Source organism: Amphiura filiformis, chromosome 11 (genome assembly GCF_039555335.1).
Source record: "Amphiura filiformis chromosome 11, Afil_fr2py, whole genome shotgun sequence".
In the NCBI taxonomy this organism is placed as follows: domain Eukaryota; kingdom Metazoa; phylum Echinodermata; class Ophiuroidea; order Amphilepidida; family Amphiuridae; genus Amphiura; species Amphiura filiformis.
The window spans coordinates 24,054,855-24,074,922 of NC_092638.1; the positions used below are offsets into that span (position 1 = coordinate 24,054,855).

General features: G+C 36.9%; 1 protein-coding gene across 4 annotated transcripts in view; it reads left to right on the plus strand.

Annotated features, from left to right (window-relative positions):
- Positions 1 to 20,068, plus strand: part of LOC140164597 (cytochrome P450 1A1-like) — a 34,434-nt gene that overhangs the window by 2,276 nt on the left and 12,090 nt on the right. Inside the window, exons 2-10 of one of the 4 annotated variants that reach the window (XM_072187913.1) lie at positions 147 to 328; positions 1,266 to 1,439; positions 2,331 to 2,424; positions 3,516 to 3,674; positions 5,980 to 6,188; positions 6,459 to 6,584; positions 9,261 to 9,500; positions 10,748 to 10,846; positions 11,189 to 14,151. In XM_072187913.1, the coding sequence (XP_072044014.1) occupies positions 163 to 328; positions 1,266 to 1,439; positions 2,331 to 2,424; positions 3,516 to 3,674; positions 5,980 to 6,188; positions 6,459 to 6,584; positions 9,261 to 9,500; positions 10,748 to 10,846; positions 11,189 to 11,451 (1,530 nt within the window). In that variant the 5' untranslated portion in view covers positions 147 to 162 and the 3' untranslated portion in view covers positions 11,452 to 14,151. Of the gene's footprint in view, positions 1 to 146; positions 329 to 1,265; positions 1,440 to 2,330; positions 2,425 to 3,515; positions 3,675 to 5,979; positions 6,189 to 6,458; positions 6,585 to 9,260; positions 9,501 to 10,747; positions 10,847 to 11,188; positions 14,152 to 19,381; positions 19,587 to 20,068 lie in introns of those variants that run through there. The other 3 variants (XM_072187912.1, XM_072187911.1, XM_072187914.1) reach the window with 3 other exon arrangements.

A 20,068-nucleotide genomic window follows, 5' to 3' on the forward strand; every position in this document is an offset into this window, starting at 1 on the left:
CCATCCCCTTTAGGGATTTTTACTGGATCATAATTGCAGAAGTGACACTGACATCCTGAATTTTCAATATACCTGAAAAGCTCTTTACAGAGCTACCATATTACAAGAATTGACCTTGAGTGCTTGCTTACATTTTGCACCCACAGGCTTATCACCATCACAATGTTGCTTAGTTTTGTGGAGACCATCTTTACATTCGGCAGTGGAATGTATCACACTACCGTGGTATTGCTTACCATCCTCGCATCCCTTATTTATTGGAGTATTCGGAGACCAATCGGGATGCCACCCGGACCTACGGGACTGCCTGTTGTTGGAAATATGTTCGGTAAGTTAATCGGTGACACAGGCATATTACTAGAATGATAAGAAAGATCACTTAATGTATGCTAACAACTTGGAACATAATAAAGTAGAAGAAGATATTGGGTGTGAATGTCCCAACTGCAGGAGAAAGGATAATTAATTGGCTCTTCTTCTTCTTCTTCTTCTTCTTCTTCTTCTTCTTCTTCTTCTTCTTCTTCTTCTTCTTCTTCTTCTTCTTCTTCTTCTTCTTCTTCTTCTTCTTCTTCTTCTTCTTCTTCTTCTTCTTCTTCTTCTTCTTCTTCTTCTTCTTCTTCTTCTTCTTCTTCTTCTTCTTCTTCTTCTTCTTCTTCTTCTTCTTCTTCTTCTTCTTCTTCTTCTTCTTCTTCTTCTTCTTCTTCTTCTTCTTCTTCTTCTTCTTCTTCTTCTTCTTCTTCTTCTTCTTCTTCTTCTTCTAAAGTCCTAGTTGGTAAATTATAGTATTGGTATTCTGACATCCTGCCTCTATTTCTCTATCGATACTTCCATCCTCAGAAAGTTTCTACATGGACCAAACAGAGGCGACACCTCCCACATACGAACACCCAACACACCCCCTCACACACCCCTACCTACCCCAAAACACACACATATCCTCCGCATACACCACACGCACCCCACACACACACCCCTACATATAGACCATTCTCATACACCCACCCAAACCACACACGCGCGCTCAAAAAAGATATAGATATAGCTGTAGCTAATTTGCCACCAACCACCGGTAAATTTAAATATGAAAATATGTAAAAGTAATAGCACACATGATGTTCGAGGTAACAATAATTATTTCTGCAAAGCCCTGTTGAAAGGTGTTAAATTTTTAGCAGAATGTTACGAATTACTGTCCAATCTTCGATGTCCTAGGTTATATTGTAAAATAAACATTTTTTTAATAAAACCAATGGGTTTTCTTTCAGATTTCGCAGATAAACCTCATGTGAAATTTAAGGAAATGACAAAGAAGTATGGCAACGTAATTACCGTGAAAGTGGGACAGCGATGGATGGTAGTTCTCAATCAGATAGATATAGTAAGAGATGCACTGCTCAGAAAACCGGATGAGTTTGCAGGAAGACCTGACTTTTATTCATGTATGTATGTGTGTAAGGGTGGTTAAAATAGAGGTTAAAATAGTCTGAAATTGAAACTGTTTTAGTGCATATTTGAATATTACTAATTTAAGAGCATACGGATTTTGGTATACAAAAACTCACCAAAAGGGTGGTTTTTAAGTTGTAGCCCTACGCGCCAAAATGTTATTTCTTATTGATGGCGGATATCTTTTAAAGACACCTAAGATAATACGCCTAGTAAGGTATTGAAAAATTGAAATAGTATCAACATTACACAAATATTATACACAAGTGCTCTAGAAATTGCGTGTAATTTGTTGACACGGAAAACAGCTTGCTACTCTTCTGATGTTTACTGAGGTATGGAGAGGGTGGCCTTCAACTCGTAAAATTGGGAAGGCTATTTAGCACAACAAAGTGTTAGTTCCCGATACACTGTAGAGCAAGGAAAGTGGTTATTTAGATTGTAAATACACTATTTTAATTAAAAATCCTTTTCTAGCGCATTTGTATATGCAAAATTTGAGGAAAAATGAACTAGTCCGTTTTATTTTAGGGACATTTGTCTATAACTGGTTATTACATGTAGCCCTATGGAGAGAGTGCCCGTTGTGGAGCTATAACCCCCATTTTAGGAACAAAAATGTAATTTTAAAAACAATGGACACGAGCGAATTTGATTAAATTTTCAGAGTATGTAGTATGAACATGTAGAAATATAATCAAGTAGTTGCCATACCTGCACTTCTCCGAAAAAATAAAAAGTCCTATACCTCAATGATAATGAAAGCTAGGTATATTCTGCAGAAATAAATTATTTGACCCAAATATATACCCTGAAGGCTTCGACTCGCCTTAATCTTAAATATCAAACCAATATTGACATCCATTTTAATGCAATTTATTCAGTTGCTTTATTAAGCGAAAATCGCAACAACATTGCAGCAGCCGACTACAGTGCCAGGTGGAAACTTCACAGAAAATTGAGCCATTCGTCAATAAGGTAAGCGTGGTAAGATGATTATAAGTTCCAGAGAGGCAAAGTAATTTCTAGTTTTGATATCCTTCATGTAAAAACTTCATTATTAATTTTCCTGAATTAAATTCCCAACATACCGTAAAGTTTCGCCTAATTGGGCTCCCAACAATGATTAAGGGTCCGTGCTCATATTTGTGGTGGGAGTGTTACTGGAGGGTAGCTTTAATTTGTGCTTAAAATTCCAGTTTTAATGTCAAGGGAGCCCATATGCGCCATTAGGCGAGTCTTCACGGTATTTTTATACGATATAAATGTCCTTTATGCGCTCTGATAGCAACGTTTGCACAGTATTTTTTCTAGGACATGAGAGCACATCAGACATATCGAATTACATTCTGAATACGAGGGATTTATTTCTGATATCAAATATTTTTTTGAAATTCGCGATATAATACACATTTTATGGCTAATTATTAAAAATTGATATTTGTGATACTTATCAATCTAGTGATATGTATGTGTGTAGCTGGGAGGAAAAGCCGACAATCATTTCAATATTTTGACCTTTCATATAATTGAAGATGCACATTTGTTTTGCCAAAAAGACCTAAACTAAAGTGTGTTGCACCTTGCATCCCTTGGATAGAAACCAGCTTCACGTCATTAGTCCAAGATATTGGTGGACGTCCTCTTCCTCGTCAGCCTTCCACAGTCCCTTGCGAAATCTGTTTATCTCACAGAGTACTACAGAGCGCGTACCACCAGTCAAAGTCTCCGCCTCATCCGATAATGAGGGCCGATTGTTCCGTGAAATGCGACAGGCGAGACTGCTACGCAATTACTGCGTATTTTCATGGTCTATCGCGTAATCGCGAAAGCACGCAACGCTCTATCGCGTATACGCGAAGGCACGCAGCGCTGGCGTGATTGTTAGACAAGGCACGATCGAACAATCGGCCCTTATGAATATGCGAGAACTTACACCATACAATACACGGGGACTTTGACTGGTGGTACTTTCTCTGTTTATCTCTTTCCTCTATGGTTTATCTACACCTCCATGTTTCTTACAAAAAACGTTACAATATTGGCTTATTGCTTTGACATATTTCCAGAAATTTCGCGACTGGAAAAAAGTTGGAAAGCATCGTACACGAAGTCACAGAACGCATCGGTAAACGAATAGATGAGCAGCATGGAAAGCCAATCGACCCAAAACAAGTGGTATGCCTTGGTATCTACAATATTCTCGGGACGCTTTGTTTTGAACACAAGTAAGTGAAAAGATAAAACATGACAAGCCAAAATAACATTGGTCCAAAAGTAACATTACCCAACTTTAATGTTCATTTCTCGGAGTTAAGAATCGCTATTCACAATGTTTAATAATATTTGGTGACAAAATTTAAGAGAAAGAATTTAAATTAACAAAATGGCATGGACAATCAAATTTGGCGCTTTTTCAAAAACGTTTTAAATTCCTTGCATCATTTTCTTGCTGAAAGTGTATACTTTTATGTACATACATACACACATATTTCAAATATTTATTAGATAACTGCAATTATACACAAATACAAAGAACGCCACATAAAGCTCGCAGAGCAGGCGGCAAATTTAAATTTTAATTACAAGCAAAAACTGAAAACCATGGTAAACACATAAAAAGCAAACCATGGCGAGGAGCAAACCCATAGCCAAGCAAATGGCAACCAGAAGGGCGAAAACAAACTAGCGTTGTGCATGACCGCACCGCGCCGACACGCATTAGCCACACAATTTTGAGCCAATCGCAGCGCTGATGCTCAAATACTTAGCAATGGCTTTGCTCCTCCGGGTATCAAACCCAAGTATTTTTAACCCAGGCACCACGTTTTTGTGGACACACCCTGTAGAACCAATGATGATGATGACGATTGTGCATGAGTAAATTCGTGTCGAGAGTGATCAGTTCACACAAAGGACTGTAATACATAAATTTGGTATTATAGCATTGATCAATAAAAGCGTCGTACGGAGTTGAAACTTCAACTCAGGGGCGTAGAAAGCGGGGGACAGGATGGACGAATTCTATGGGCCCGAGGGTTCAAGGGCCCCAAGCAAAAGAGCAATTGAAATAAGCGCTAATTAAGGAGATGCTAAAACGCAGGGCCGAATTGACGGCCCCAAACTCGCCTTGAAGAAAGCATGTGCACTCAAAAGGCCAAGTTTGGTTTACAAATTGGGAGCCTAAGATCAGCAGTGGTGGCAGAAGCATTGCAAATTTAGAAAGATAAGTATATTTTGTTCCGATCTTACTAGGATATTTTTTATTTTAGACCATTTTAGTTAAAAATGAAGGTGAATTTTGCTATGCAAAATGGTTAATAATGCGCGAAGCGCGCAAAATTATGCCATTTTATCGTATTTTGGTCCAAAACATGGTGTTGTCGGGCTAAGAACATCCACATGGTAATTTTGGGAGCCCCTCTGACCCAATGGTAAATTCGGCCCTGCTAATAGGGCCCGCACTGTTTCTTGTCCATGGGCACCTGAGTCTCTTGCTACGCCCCTGGCAGCCATTCTGGAGGACAGTTCTAAAGTCGTGTTCACACAGTCGGATTTAAGTCACTTAATACCGGTAATAAGTCACTAATACCGGTTATAAGTCGCTTATTACCGGTAATAACTCACTTATATCTGACTGTGTGAACACGACTTAAGAGAACTTAAGACAGAGGTACAGGTCTCTAGATCGATTCAACAACCATTCATACCTATCACACGTTTTATTGTACTATCATGCGAATTTTCCCGTGGTACCTTATGGAGGACAGTATTTTATTTAAATGAGGATGACTCTGTTATGAGTGACGTCGTATAGCATACCCTCTATTTAAGCCCTTTTCAACTGTTTATCAAGGAGGAATAACATTAGCATAAAGCTGTGTCGAGTTGTAATTCAGCATGTTACCTGTAATTACCTTGTTTATATATACAATGCACTGAGGACTGGTATTAATGAGTTCAGAATGAATGTGCCCCGGGCTGTCGTGACGCTTGATGTACATGTTATTGAAGCAGTGTAATATAGGTTGTTACATAATGAGCATGATTTGGGATAAATACGAGGAAAATAAAAGTGCAACAGAGAATTACATTCAAGAAATTGCGTCTTAAAGATGAACCTGACCAGATTATCAGCGATAGCAGTATTGGTGAGATAATTGTTCGAGAGTTGCCAATTGATGCAAGGCGTGTTTGAAAGGCAAAACAAAACAGCAAACTGAAACAAAGCCTCCAGATTATTGTGGGAACAGGAAGGTTTTGAGACCTTTCTTAAAACTTGGCAAAGAAACAGCAGTACGGAGTTCAGTTGGAAGTGAGTTGCAGGTGCGGTGAGAAAACCCTTGTCGAAAGCTGATTGCAGTCCTGATTTTTTGCTACAGAGAGACGTGTAGGATTAGCCCCAGGCTTCAGTAAAATGTTTGATCTATGACCTATTAAAAATCGAAGGTCAAAATAAAATGGCCGTTTTTGGCAGTTTGGCTTCCCGGGTTATGATGTCAATACAAACACTGTGACAATTTATATTTCCAGGTACGAATTGGATGATCCAAGGATTACGTGGTTCGTTCGCCTGAGCCGTGAATCACTTGAAGCTTTTGGAGTGGGCATGCTGGCTGATTTTATCCCTGTCTTGCGATTTCTTCCGACCCCTGGTGTCCGACGACTGAAGCAGCTTCGTGGAGAAAGTTTTAGTTTTTTGTATGATGAATTGAAACTTCATCGCGAATCGTTTGATCCAGGTAGGTTTTTGATGTTAAAAATCGTATACCGGTATTCGTTGATCCTCTGTCTGCCCAGTACACTCTGCCAAAGGCATGATTTGGAGCCCTGTTCTCGACTACGTCTCTTCTAATATTTTAAAACTCAAAGCTCGACCAATAATATGGGCTCGATCGATCGAATTTTATATCAAAATATTGTAATGCATCCGGGAACTTTTCAAGAAATATACAACACGCAGTTTTATTGTATTGCTCAAAAGCCTGATATGAATATTGTTGTTTCTGCAGGCAATATTCGCGACATATTTGATTCGTTGCTTCTGGCACAGAAAGAAACTATAGACGAAGGCAGCAATCTCGTGGAATCCCTTACTGATACACATCTGGTAGGAACCATCAGTGATCTTTTTTTAGGTAAATATTGTGTCCGATATAGGGGTACGAGCTGGTAAAATCACAGAAGTAGGATTATAATACAGTTTATTCATTAAACTTGTGCGGGACGCTTAATTTCTTTCTCAAACCGTAATCGGCCGCAATATATCACTAACCGCATAGTCCGAAGGTTAGGGTTAGGGTTTAAGGTTTGGGGTTAGGGTTAGAGTTAAGGTTTAGGGTATAGGGTAAGGGTTTAGTGTTTAAGGTTTAAGATTTAAGGTTTAAGGTTAAGGTTAAGGTTAAGGGTTAGCGTTAATTATTATACGTATTAATTGGTAATATATACTGGTCATAGTAAATCGTATGTATGCATTTTATTCCGTAATCAATAAGTATGATCCTCTCTGACAGAACAACTCGTAGCATAGTGGTATAGACTGTGGAATATGGATCCATAGATTGTGGGTTCGAATCCCTAGGAAAACTCTGGTATAATTTTATTTCTGATCAATTTCTTTTTAATATTAAATTAGGTAAGAGGAAATAATAATGGCAATAAAGCCGTGTTATATCTAGCCTCATACTTTACTATCATAGTGTTATCGTACATCAGAAAGAAATTGCGCGTGCGGGTCACCCTCGCTGTGGATTCAAAATGAGCACAGATTCCTCTTACGTTTACCGTATTAAGATTATTATAGAATAGAAAGATGAAGATTGTATATTATCAACAAGTATAACTTAATATACATGATATACGTCTTAAGACACTTTCATAAATGGGACCAATTTTAAAAAGGGTGAAAAGCCACACAGGAAAGATTTTTTAAACTTGGCCCCTTTTTACGTTTTGAAACATTTTTTGCAGATATTGAGGCTTTAAAAAAAAAAGGTTACTCTTGCTTTCTTGCCCTTGCACATTGGGGTCCCACCTGGAGTGTTTAGTCGTCGTATGGTCGTCGCCGGCCTCGGCCTTGCGGTCTTGATGTTTTTTATTGGGCACCCATTTCATACTTAACGACAGCCCGGTACCCATTTAAACACTTTTTACCCCATACTTTCCCTCATTCTCCTGGCCCTACACTATATAAGGGGCTAATTATAGTTTAAGCTTGTTGGATATCCAAATTTTGCGGTAAGTGGTTCTTTGTAGCCCTGCGGGACAAACTGGTTGGATATTCATATTTCGCGGTTAGTGGTTTTAACACCCCGTAACCACCGAACCAGCCCCATACCTCATCCAGCTATTTTACTTATTAAAATACTAGTTTCTATGTTCTATGGGGTCAAATATTTATTAACGTTTAAACAGGAAGCCCCACTTGGCTAGTTCACAACAGTATAACTGACTTACACCTGTTACTTCGATGACACACAAAGCAGAATGTACATGGATACATTTTAACTTTGACTAATTCCCTAAGGAATTTGGACCAAAAGTGGGGTTTCATTTTTTTAAAAACATTTTAAGAACATTTCTGTGTTTGCTGGGTTCAAACATTTTAACATAATGTTATTTAAGTATTGACATAATATTTGGCAAAAATGATTGTAAAAATAGTTTACAATAACATTTTTTTAAACATTTAAAAATATTGTTGTAGTGTGTTTTCATACAAAACGTTTTAAAACGTTATCATGACCTTTATATAACCCGACATTTTAATATTATTAAAACGTTTTTACCTAAACCAAAAGCCAAAATATAACTTATTTAAAACGTTTTTAAAAAGTTTTTGTGTTTCCTGGGTATGTATATTGTATTTTCCAAATTACAACAATTGAATATAAAATGAAATGAAGCTCTGACACACTGACACACAAATACGTGCACCCGACATACTTGAACAAAAATTGCTTATAATGTATATCTTACCACTGTCACCCACTCCTCTTTTCGCGAAACGCCAAGAGTTTCTAGAATGCTGTTAAAATAAGAACATTTTTAATGCTAATTTATTGCTCATTCTAGGAAAGCGTGGTTACCTTTTTGAAATAGCCGAGTTAGAGGGTTTTCAATGAAATATGTTTTTAATTTAGTGACAATGACGATAAAAAAACGTTGACAATTCAATGTAAAAATTACATTAGACTCCGCCAAAGATTACTGTTTCGTTTTTATGGTAATCTAATCTTTTATTTCCTGAAATAAAATGTGGGGTCTAATGTGGATTTTGTATATAAATTATAAAAACATCGACGTGTATACAAGAAAAATGGTAGGCTCCATATGCTGACCCAGATTACGAGTACCGCACGTGTAGCCCGGCGAGTCAAAATCGATATAATGTATTGTGAATGTATCATGTGTATATAGGCTCATTTATTGTCGAATTTCTGTATGTAGAAAATGCAGTGATTGTTTTAGACGTTGGCAAAACTCAACCGATTTTTCTAATTTAGCGCATTTTGTATTAAACTCCTTTTAGTAAATATAGTATAGTGTGTGGGGGTGGGGTGAGTGGGTGTGTGTGTAGCTGCTTTTCACACCTGTTGAAGAGCTGATTTGCAAAAGGGCTTACATCCATTTTTTGACTTTTTGAGAAAAACAGCTGTTTTTTAATTGTACCATTATTACTTGTTCGATTTGATTCATTTTGGTTTTGGATAAAATGGTGATGAATAGAAACTTAACTAAAAGAATAGGTTTGGTGCAATTTACAAATTTCCATTATTAATGTATGTCATACTTGTGTTTATTTACAATCAAAGCCGGAACAGATACAACTATCGTTACACTCCACTGGACACTGGCTATTATGGCAGAATATCCTGACATACAAAAGAAGGTGGCGATGGAAATCGACGAGGTCATAGGTCATAAAAGACTGACCTCTTTGGAAGATAGAGGGCGCCTACCATATACTGAAGCAACAATGATGGAGGTTTTACGCTTTAGTACTATCGTTCCAATGGGTATACCACACGCAACAACATGTGATGTTATGTTAGGTAAATATCAGATCATGTCTGGGTCAGACATATTAAGCCGATATTCCCACAGTGATATTTTTTCTTTCTGTTTTTACTATTTAAATGCAAAGGTCGCCTAAACATTACAAAGGATAGAGCATATATTATATTTATTATGGTATCAAACAAAATAGCACGGAATAAATTGTAAAACTAAAACAGCACCAACTGCATAACTAAGACCCGACTCTTGTACAGTGCCTAATAGCCGGTTCCCGGGGTACTTGCAGATAAAGAAACGCGATTCGCGAAATACAATTAAAAGGGGTCATTTATCAGGGGTGCACAAAGGGTGCTCTTAATTCACCAATGACATGTAAATCATCAAACCTTCATATAGTTTCATTATTCGGTTCATTTACAAATCCCAGTTTCATTATGGGTGGTGCAATAATTATGTGTACCCCGGGGTAAATTATAGGGGGGCAAAGATTTTTGGCAGGCCAAAAGGGGGGCAAGCATTTTTGGCAGGTCAAAGGGGGGTCAAGCGATTTTGGCAGGTCAAAAGGGGGGGCAAGCAATTTTTGGCACAGATATTTTGGGCACCGTTTCTATATTACGCCCTAAAAGGCGTAGGAAAACGTTAGGAACACGTTCAAATATGCAAAATTTCCTGCTCGCTGCGCTCGCACTATATGATAAGACAATTTAAGGTTTTAAATTCAGGTTCCCCAAAATCTTGCATGTGTAAGGGGGAGGGGCAAAGATTTTTTTGGCACATCAAAAGGGGGGGCAAAGGTTTTTGGCACGTCGAAAGGGGGGCAAAGATTTTTGGCACGGCCAGAGGGGGGGGGGCAAGCGATTTTTGGCAGACCATTTTGAGAATTCACCCCCCCCCCCCCGGGGGACACATAATTATTGCCCCACCCCTTATTGGCGTTGCATAAATTATACGTTGCATACAACAGCGAGTGCCGCGCATTAATTTGTGCGTTTCCATCAAAAAGGGGTATATTAAAAATATTGTTCGCGTTTTAGCGAAAAGAGGGGCATGGTAGGGCAAGGACAAAAATCGCTAAAAATAGGGGTGTTTATATCCTGAAAAGTTCGCGAAATGATATTCAAAAGGGGATGTTTTCAAAGTTCGTCGACGAGCATGAGTACCCGCGGATACACGGAGTGCCGGAACCGGGACCTAATATTAGCACTTTAGCAAGGAGACTAGGTTGGTCCAGTATATGAAGAAGCCTCAGCTGCCTGTTCACTTATTATGAATATATTTTCAGGTGACTTTCATATTCCAAAGGACACCGTTGTTTCCATTAACCACTATGCGCTGCATTATGATGAAGAGATTTGGGATGAACCGAAACTCTTTAAGCCAGGTACGTCACAGACACATTCATATAAATATGTTGTATATGCTGTATTAAAGATCAATCGACGATGCAACGAATAATTATAGTATAGTAGGCATAGAAGAGAAAGTGCTCTTTCTTGGTATGTAAAATTAAAATTAAATCACAATATAGTAGTCAATTTCACACCTGTTTTAGTTTGTTTGTTTGAAGCTTTCTAAAGATCTTTCCTGTGATCTTTCATGTACTTGAACGTCAAAAGTGTGTATGCTGTGTTCACTCTTTGTGTTGTATACCTAATAGTAATGTAGTGTATATATAGCATGATTATGAGTTTGGCTGATTTTTTAATAACCTCGTCTTTAACAGAACATTTCTTGGATGATTCTGGTTCAGTACGTCAGCATCCCAATAGTTTCTTACCATTTTCAGCTGGAAGAAGATCATGTCTTGGAGAGTCTCTGGCAAAAGCGGAACTGTTCCTGATTTTTACCTGGTTCCTTCAAAACTACGAGATCTCAAAAGCACCTGGAGACAAAGGAGAGTCTTTGTTAGGACGCATTAAGTTAGGGGGAAATTTTCTGCGGGAGTTGGACTCCTATGAGGTCATCATGAAGAGACGTACATATTAATTAAATGGGTGTATTATTAGCTAGTCGTATTCGTACTATATCATTTTGTGTACAGATATTTTTACCGGGTTGTTGGACACACGCACAACGTCATTATCAATATCTCCTTAAGAAATTGCCATGATAGTAGGGCAAATCCACTAGTTCTTCCACGCATGGCGAATTTGTTCCACCGTGTTTGTACTTTCTAAGGCTAAGCACACCACCTGTGCGATATATAGATACGTTTCTTTCCCACTACGAATGTGCCGCTGCCATTCATCAGCTGAAATGACTCAATTTTACGATCCGCGCTGGTTAATAACGCATCTTTAACATTACCAAATTAAGAAATTTCATTTTTGTCAGTTTTTGTATTCAAAGCACAGCATGGAAGTTCAAGCACATACAGGAGCTTTACCGTATTCTTTCAACACATATATTCAACTGCAAATCAATCAATAGGTTTTTACAAATACCAAATATAACGGGATATATTCAAGGACTTGAGATCCTATATGTGACATGATCAAGGGGAAAAAGTTTTTTACACCATTTTCTGGCAGTTTATAAATGCTTCATTTTTGATGCTAACCTCATCAAAGTCGGACATCTGGTTACCGAGTTATGAACAATTATAAATGGCTGAAAACAATATAAAACATAAGAATTTGAAAACTGTCTTTGCCAATATCTCAGAAACAATGTTAGCGACATCTGACTCATTCCCGTTGATCATTATCACATATATAATATATGGTCGAATCCAACCAAAAGTGTCCACGGGCCAAAAATAAAAGTCCGAAATAAACATGTCTCCACAATCTTTTCCTTTTGCCCATTGATTGATGACATATTGGCCTTATAGGAACCAAAAGTGCCATTACTAATCTTGAAAAATAAATCCAGGACGTGTGATAGTAAATGTGATATCAAAACCCAATGTTACCTACGAATACCACTAGGATGCTTTCACTATCGCAATACTAATCAACCTAAAACAAATGGAATATTCCCATTAACGCTTTTTTTCGTGTAATGTAGACCACAGGGTGTCAGGAAAATGCTAGCTCAACCAGAAAATATTTGTTTTTATTTTTATAAACGCGATCAATATGATCTTAGTCAATTAATGCTAGTTTATTTTTGAAAATGAAGTTTAGGTCAGTTGCTGTATTTTATTTATCAAATGAGTATGAATCAATTTACACATTGTATAAGAACGAGTAGGATATATGTTTTCAAGAATATTAGGAATTATACGCATACACCTAACGCTTTATGCAATGAAAAGATGAAGAAACCCGGGTATTCGTAGGTAACATGAGCGATTTAACAATATCTATATTGAGTTTAGAGGTTTAAATTTTGCTATTATGGTAATGAATTAATAAAATGGTAGTTTTAGATCTCTTTCAGATGGTACGTCCAAATGAATAAATGCTATTACCTTAGATCAAATTTTTTTTGATGCTTTTAGCAAGATTTTGACCACTTCATTTTGATATACAAGTAGTTAATCAGCCATTTTACATAATAAATAATTGTTGAATGAATCCGTATATGGGTAATAATAGTGTCTTGGGGTACCGCTTAAAGTTTTGACAATTAATTTCCATTGGTAGGGACACTTCATTACACATGTCATGTATTATGCTGTATTCGTAAGTAACATTTCAGTATTTGTAGGTAAGAATTAGACTTTTGGTGGATATCGCAATCAAAACTTCATTTTATAAAGCACTTTGAATGTATTATTTTCTTTATGTGCGTTTATTGATACTTTAGACCCTATCATGTATTAATAATATCGGTTCACAGCGGTTGAAAGATGATTGAAGTAAGAAACAAAGGCACTAAAGTGACTTTAATTTGCTTAATTGCACACAAATCGCTTAAAACCGTTATTGCAGACTTGTGAAGTCCATCTTGGAGTCAGTTACGTCTTGTGGCCTTTCGTTTGAGGGCAACTACAATTAGCTTTATACCAGGGTCCATCACTGTGTTGTCCAGATCATGAGACAATGAGAACAGTTGTTTTTTTCCATGGTATTCGGAGGTAACCTTAGCGAAAACGTCAAAAGTTACCTTCGAATAAATCAATTTGGACACAAATTAATCAGAAACCTGAAGGTCGGTTAACATTTAAAGTGAAGCACACATGACAGTTGACAAATCCAAGTATGTATCCCCTTCTAATCTTCTTTGAATCTGATTTTTCTTTCAAATGAGCAGACCGTCGTCTATTTCAGTACATATTTTTCAACAATTAAGCCGTATTCACTTTTGCATGGTGGGCATGTATGTGAATTCGCAACTTTCATTGACATATGATTTGATAGCAAACATACAGGCCTTCGTTATGTACCAATATGGGCATTGGCATGAATGGCGGTGTTTCACAATACTGTCATGATGTCAAATTGTATTCGTAGGTAACATTCGGTTACCGAAATTTACCTACGAATACTTGCTTTTATTGTTGACATCTCAGAAATATTTAAACGCAGGCTATTGAAACTTGGTAGAAATAAAGAGTGTATTACCCTGCACCTATTGCTTAACTATTGTTTACTATTCTCTCACTTTGTGGAAATGACACAGCTTTTAACATGTATTCGGAGGTAATGCATATTTTTTACCAAACCTACCTTTGTGCCATTTAGAATTTCTGGCAGCTAAACACAATAATAAAGATGTCCGAATGCAATGCATTTCAGTATTGGCCATATCAAAGCTTGTATCAATTGCGCATTTATTAGTGATTTCCATTTTTAAAGATATATCTAGTGCTATGAAAAATTGTATTCGTAGGTAATGTAAAAAATACCACTCAAAAAATTATCACAAAAAATTCATAATTATGTACAAATATGTGAAAAATTGAACAGGCAATCTGTAAATACACACCTTTCAGGAAATCAATTTAGATTCAATCCAATGACTTCTTTTCATAACTCACTTAGATGTTTTTAAAAATACTTTAAAAATATTTTGAAAAATGGGTAAAAAAGCATGTTTTGGGGTCTCTGTGTCTAAGTTTTTCACAGAAGGGGGTCTTATTATATATGGCGCGAAGCGTATGATCAAGGCGAATAAACACAATACAAAAACGAATGCCAATTGATTAATACTTTATATAATAAGTTATGGCCCTGAACATGCCGTGTACACTTTTCGTTGGATTCGACCATATACCTAGGAATAAAAAACCAGCAATGATTTCAAGTGGCGGTCACGCAATTCATCTCAATGCAACTATGTTCTTTAGGAATGTGCTCTTATTGTCACTGACTTTTCAATTCTATACAGATAATAGAAACACCATTATAAATACAAGCTTTATTGTCCGACGTTGAACAATTGGATTTTGCCAGGATATTTTGAAAGACTACTCATAGCTGAATTTATTACATCGCTGGTTTTTAGCCAATGAGTTAGCACTCAGGGAAAATCGAGATACCTTGTTGGTCAAATACCAATAGCTCTCCTAGCGCGGAGTATAAATTTTGTAACGTTTCGACGTTTGAGTCCTCGCGTGTACCTAAAAGTATAAGCATGTTGGCCTAGAAATTAAAGAAAATGCAGATATGGACAAAGGTTACCCAATAACAACTTTAACTGATGTCTAAGCTTTGAGTAAAGGAGGAAGTACAGATGTCTTATTAGGAGTATGAGACAGGAAGATGAGAGGTCATAAGGGTAATGTCGGCACCCAGGTCAAAGTACTGGGAAGAGATGTTGTACCACCACCATGACCACGGCCATTTGGTTTATTCTCACGTTTCTAGTACAATTCGATACAAACTTATTTTGATGTTCAACACAATGCAACAAGGAGGTACATACCCGTAAATAAGTTCATCAGGCTTTTCCATAGATATTATTTGCAAAATTTTTTGTATACAAAATTAAGTTAATATTTGAGTAAAATGGTGTTAAGACATACCTAATGATGATCATTTTACCCAATATTCACTTGGATTTGTTTACATGAAATTTTACAAAAGGAGGTACATGAACATGATTATAATTATGTATAGTTGTGCCACACAACAACTGTGTTGAAATAAGTGACATGTTTTGTAACTATTTCTTCCAAGATCCGTAGATCCCATCGTCTCTGATCAACGAGATAGATGATCTGATTCTATATACTTACTACTGTTTTTGCGTACAGGAGGATTTACGTTTTGGAGTAAAAATGGTAGCGTAAACAATGACTGACGCGATCCATCAAAAAATTAACATTATAACGTCAAAAAAGTTTCAAAAATACGTACCATTGTCTTTTTTTGCAAATATGCGCTTCTTAAAATCCACGCCAAGTGACTGCTTTCCCCTTTTTTATATCGATCAAAGAAATAATGTAGCCATCGGGACGTCCTAAATTCCGGGCCGTCAAGGTTGCTTAACCTAATCGACTAGTATGCGGACGTGATTGTAATCACCATATTGCATTAACTATATAGTCGATTTGAAATCAAGACGTTGCGTAGGTTGGTAAAAATGGTTATAGCGATGGTCTATGAATCCTTCTTGAGAAAACATGGGTTCGAGTCTCTGTGTGGTTGAATTTCTTTCTTGTCTTCTTTTCTCTTTTCTCTTCTCCTCTCCATTTCCATTTTTTATTTTTTTATTTTTGCTGACTGTAGTAATTAATTGTTTTTAATTAATTGTTTTTTCATTATATAGTCTTGTACATAAATATATAAATTCGATTTACAAAAATGTGTTGTTGTTATTGTTGTTGTATTTATTGTAAGCTAATAACCTTAAGCATATTATATCTCATCAATCACTGTTATATTTCATCGATTTACTATAGAATATTTTGTGTAATCTACTTATAATATAAAAATTGTAATGTTAACAAATGTATTTTCGTATTACCACGTAGTCCGACGAATAGGACCTGGTTTTTTTCTCACTATCACTGCTCAGGCTCTGATTGCTCAAGAAAGATTGACCGCGAAAGTCCAGTGACCGCGCGGTCACTGGACTTTCGCGATTCGTCTTTCTTGCGCCATAGATATGAGATAGTGGTCATAGTCTGAGGTGAATATTGTCTGGTAAATAAGAAAAAAAGGTCCTACACGTCGGACTATTACCACGCGTGAATAATATCATGTAGGAATAACTGACCTATGTCAATTCAATTGTAATGTACATGATGCAGTCATGTCTACAGTAGAACTCATCACTCATTGAAAACAGCTCAACTGATTAAATCAGATCTTCTCTGGTTAAATCCACACTACACATGTTTCTGTTTTACCTGTGCGGTATCGCAATGAGCTGGTATTATAGTTTCAGTTGGATAACCGATTATAAAGCAAACGCAAGGTAACAATTCTATGTGCCTTTGTTCACGAAATGAGACAATGGTCTGCTTATTGTTAACCAGCATTCTTGAAAATGAGAAACATAATCCTTGTTGACTTAGCACGGTTTGTAAATAATTTCTTCATATTTTTTGGTGTTAACTGTCGTTTACATATCCTTCCTAAAACACAGAAGTGCGAATATTTCCAAACACCTAAATTAGCTAAAAATGTAGGACATGTTACAAAACTATATTTTCTAGAATTTCAAAGAATACTTCAAATATTGGCTGGTTATTTTTCACACAGTGACGTTAACTAGGCAATGTTCTATTACCTATAACATACACTAAAACACCAAAGTGCGAATATTTCCAAACACCTAAAAAGTTTAGGACATTATTTTCTAGAATTTCAGAGAATACTTTAAATATTGGCCGGTTATGTTTCACACAGTGACATTAACTAGGCAATATCCTATGCTTCTAACATACTCTATTTGTAGAGGTCACGCGTCAATGGTGAGAGCACTGTGTATTGTGTATAGGAAAATGGACAGTAACTGCAGTATGACTTATAATATACCTTGCAAATATCAAGACTTTATGTGACAAAGTCAAAATCCGACATTTTGAATAAAACGACTCAATAATAGAACACTGTACGTCATTGCCGTGTTTGATCGAAAAAGGACCAACATCTGTCACGCTCGACAAAGTGACTCGGATAGGCAATATGCGCTGATATAAAAATAGTGATTTTCTATGTATTGTCTCATACGTATGTTAGTGCCAATATTAAACGAGGACATCTGATAGTGAAAAATAACATTTTGTGGAAAATCTTATTTCTTTCAACAATATTTTTTGTGGAAAATGACAGAACTAAATATTTCTGATTCTGAAACCCCAACGACAGGCCAGTGTACATCAGTAGACGCATATCAGACATTTCGTACGGCATGGAAGCATTTAACGACGCGGCACCAGTATACAACGACGCATTAAGATCCAGTGGATACTCCGAAAACATATCCTACAAGAAAACAGACCTAAGAGGACGCGAAACCGGAAACGCAACATCATTTGATTTAATCCACCGTACAGCAAGAATGTCGCAACCAACATCGGCCAATCTTTCCTAAAGCTCATCAACAAACACTTTCCCGAAGGATCCCAGGTCAACAAAATATTCAACAGGAACACAGTTAAGGTAATTAGTTACAGCTGTATGTCCAACGTAGCCAGCATTATCAAGTCTCACAACCAGAAGGTTTCATCCAAGAGAGAAGACCAGAAAGGAAAGACAGGTAAGTTATGTAGTTGCCGCAAGAATACAACATGTCCCCTACAAGGTAAGTGTCTGACCCCAGCATTATCTACAAAGCAGAAGTGAAAGCAGCCAACGAGGACAAGACCAAGGTCTACATCTCATGTCGCCCTCTACAACAGACCAAATGTGTCTATCACGTCCGTATTAATATGATAAGGCCTACGGTAGGTAGCGTATAGCCCTCAGTTGTCTGATGATCGCATTAGCGTGAAACTCAAAGTTACAAATTTCGTTCCACAAGTTCAACTCCTATTTATTTATTTTTATTTATTTATTTATTTATTTATTTATTTATTTATTTATTTATTTATTTATTTATTTATTTATTTATTTATTTATTTATTTATTTATTGCCTTTAATGCAATAACGGTCAGTAGACCATGATACATGAACTTGATGCTGTATTATATTCGGTAGGTATAGGAATATTAACATTTGGTATGACTGATAATACAATATACATGCATATGTGCAATAATTATGTGTACCCTGGTGGTGAATTATAGGGGGGGCAAAATTTTTTGGCAGGCCAAAAGGGGGGGAGGCAAGCATTTTTGGCAGGTCGAAAGGGGGCAAGCGATTTTTGGCACATATATTTTGGGCACCGTTTCTATATTAATCCCTAAAAAGGTGTAGGAAAACGTTAGGAACACGTTCAAATATGCAAAATTTCATGCTCGTTGCTCTCGTATTATATGATAAGACAATTTAAGGTTTTAAATTTGGCTTCCACAAAATCTTGCATGTGTAAAGGATGGGGGGGGGGGCAAAGATTTGTTTGGCACGGCAAAAGGGGGGGGAGCAAAGGTTTTTTGGCATGTCAAAATGCGGGTGACAAAGACTTTTTTGGCACTGCCAGGGGGGCAAGCATTTTTGGCAGACCATTTTGAGAATTCACCACCCTGGGGGTACACAAAATTATTGCACCACCCCATATGACTATACAACGATCATACCCTGATGTCATAATAAACAGCTGCCTACGATGAAGCCAAACGCTGTCACGTACAGGTGCAAACTCGCCATTTTGTTGGTTTTGTTAGTTTAATCCCTTTTTGCAGTACACTTCAGTATACTATATATTACACGCTTCGTCCTGCCGTTGTAACCTCTTGTATTTTTGGGTACAAAAAGAATGAAAAGGGGGTCATTGAGTATACTATTTTGAAAAAATGGTGGCCATGGGTATATGTGTACATGTTAGTCATTGTTAATACGGATCACCATTAAAAATATTTTTGTGCCAAACTCTCAAAACTCAAGTAGCATTGAATGCCCATTTATTTATTTACTTAATGCAAGAACGATAGACCGTGACCTATGACATTGATCGAACAAATACAATGCTGTATTTACAATGGGTATAACTCCTAAAATACTGTGCATATATATCACTACACAGCGAGAATACCATAATAAACTGCCTACAAAGAAGCCCTACGCTGTCACTTACAGAAGCAAAATAACATTCACGGTACAGTTGCTAACTTATAAATAGGGTAAGTTTGAGTTGCTTTTGAGAATGCACGGTCCTATTCCTGATTTCAGACACATATGTGACGTGTCATGTCAAAAGGAGACACTCTTGGGCAGGTTATCAATTTTGAGGTTTTTCATAAATATAGAGATATTTTGCTCAACAGCGCCGTTTTCGCCAATGAAATCGGACATTACTAAGCGAAGATATTGAGTTCGTAAGTTATGGTATTATAAAATTGGAAATTGAGATATCAGCCTTTAAAAATATTATTGACAATGTTTAGAGTAGGAATTACCTTGAAAAATGTCTCAAAAACACAAGATGCCAGTTGCATTCCCGTCTGAAACTATCAGACAATATTTTTAACATTAATAACATCACAAATTCGCAACAAACCCAAATTGTGAAAAAAATCATCCCGGGCAGATTTTAGGCTATTTCTCCATTTACGATCCTGCCCAAAGGTGTCTCCTTTTGACATGACACGTCACATATAGCACT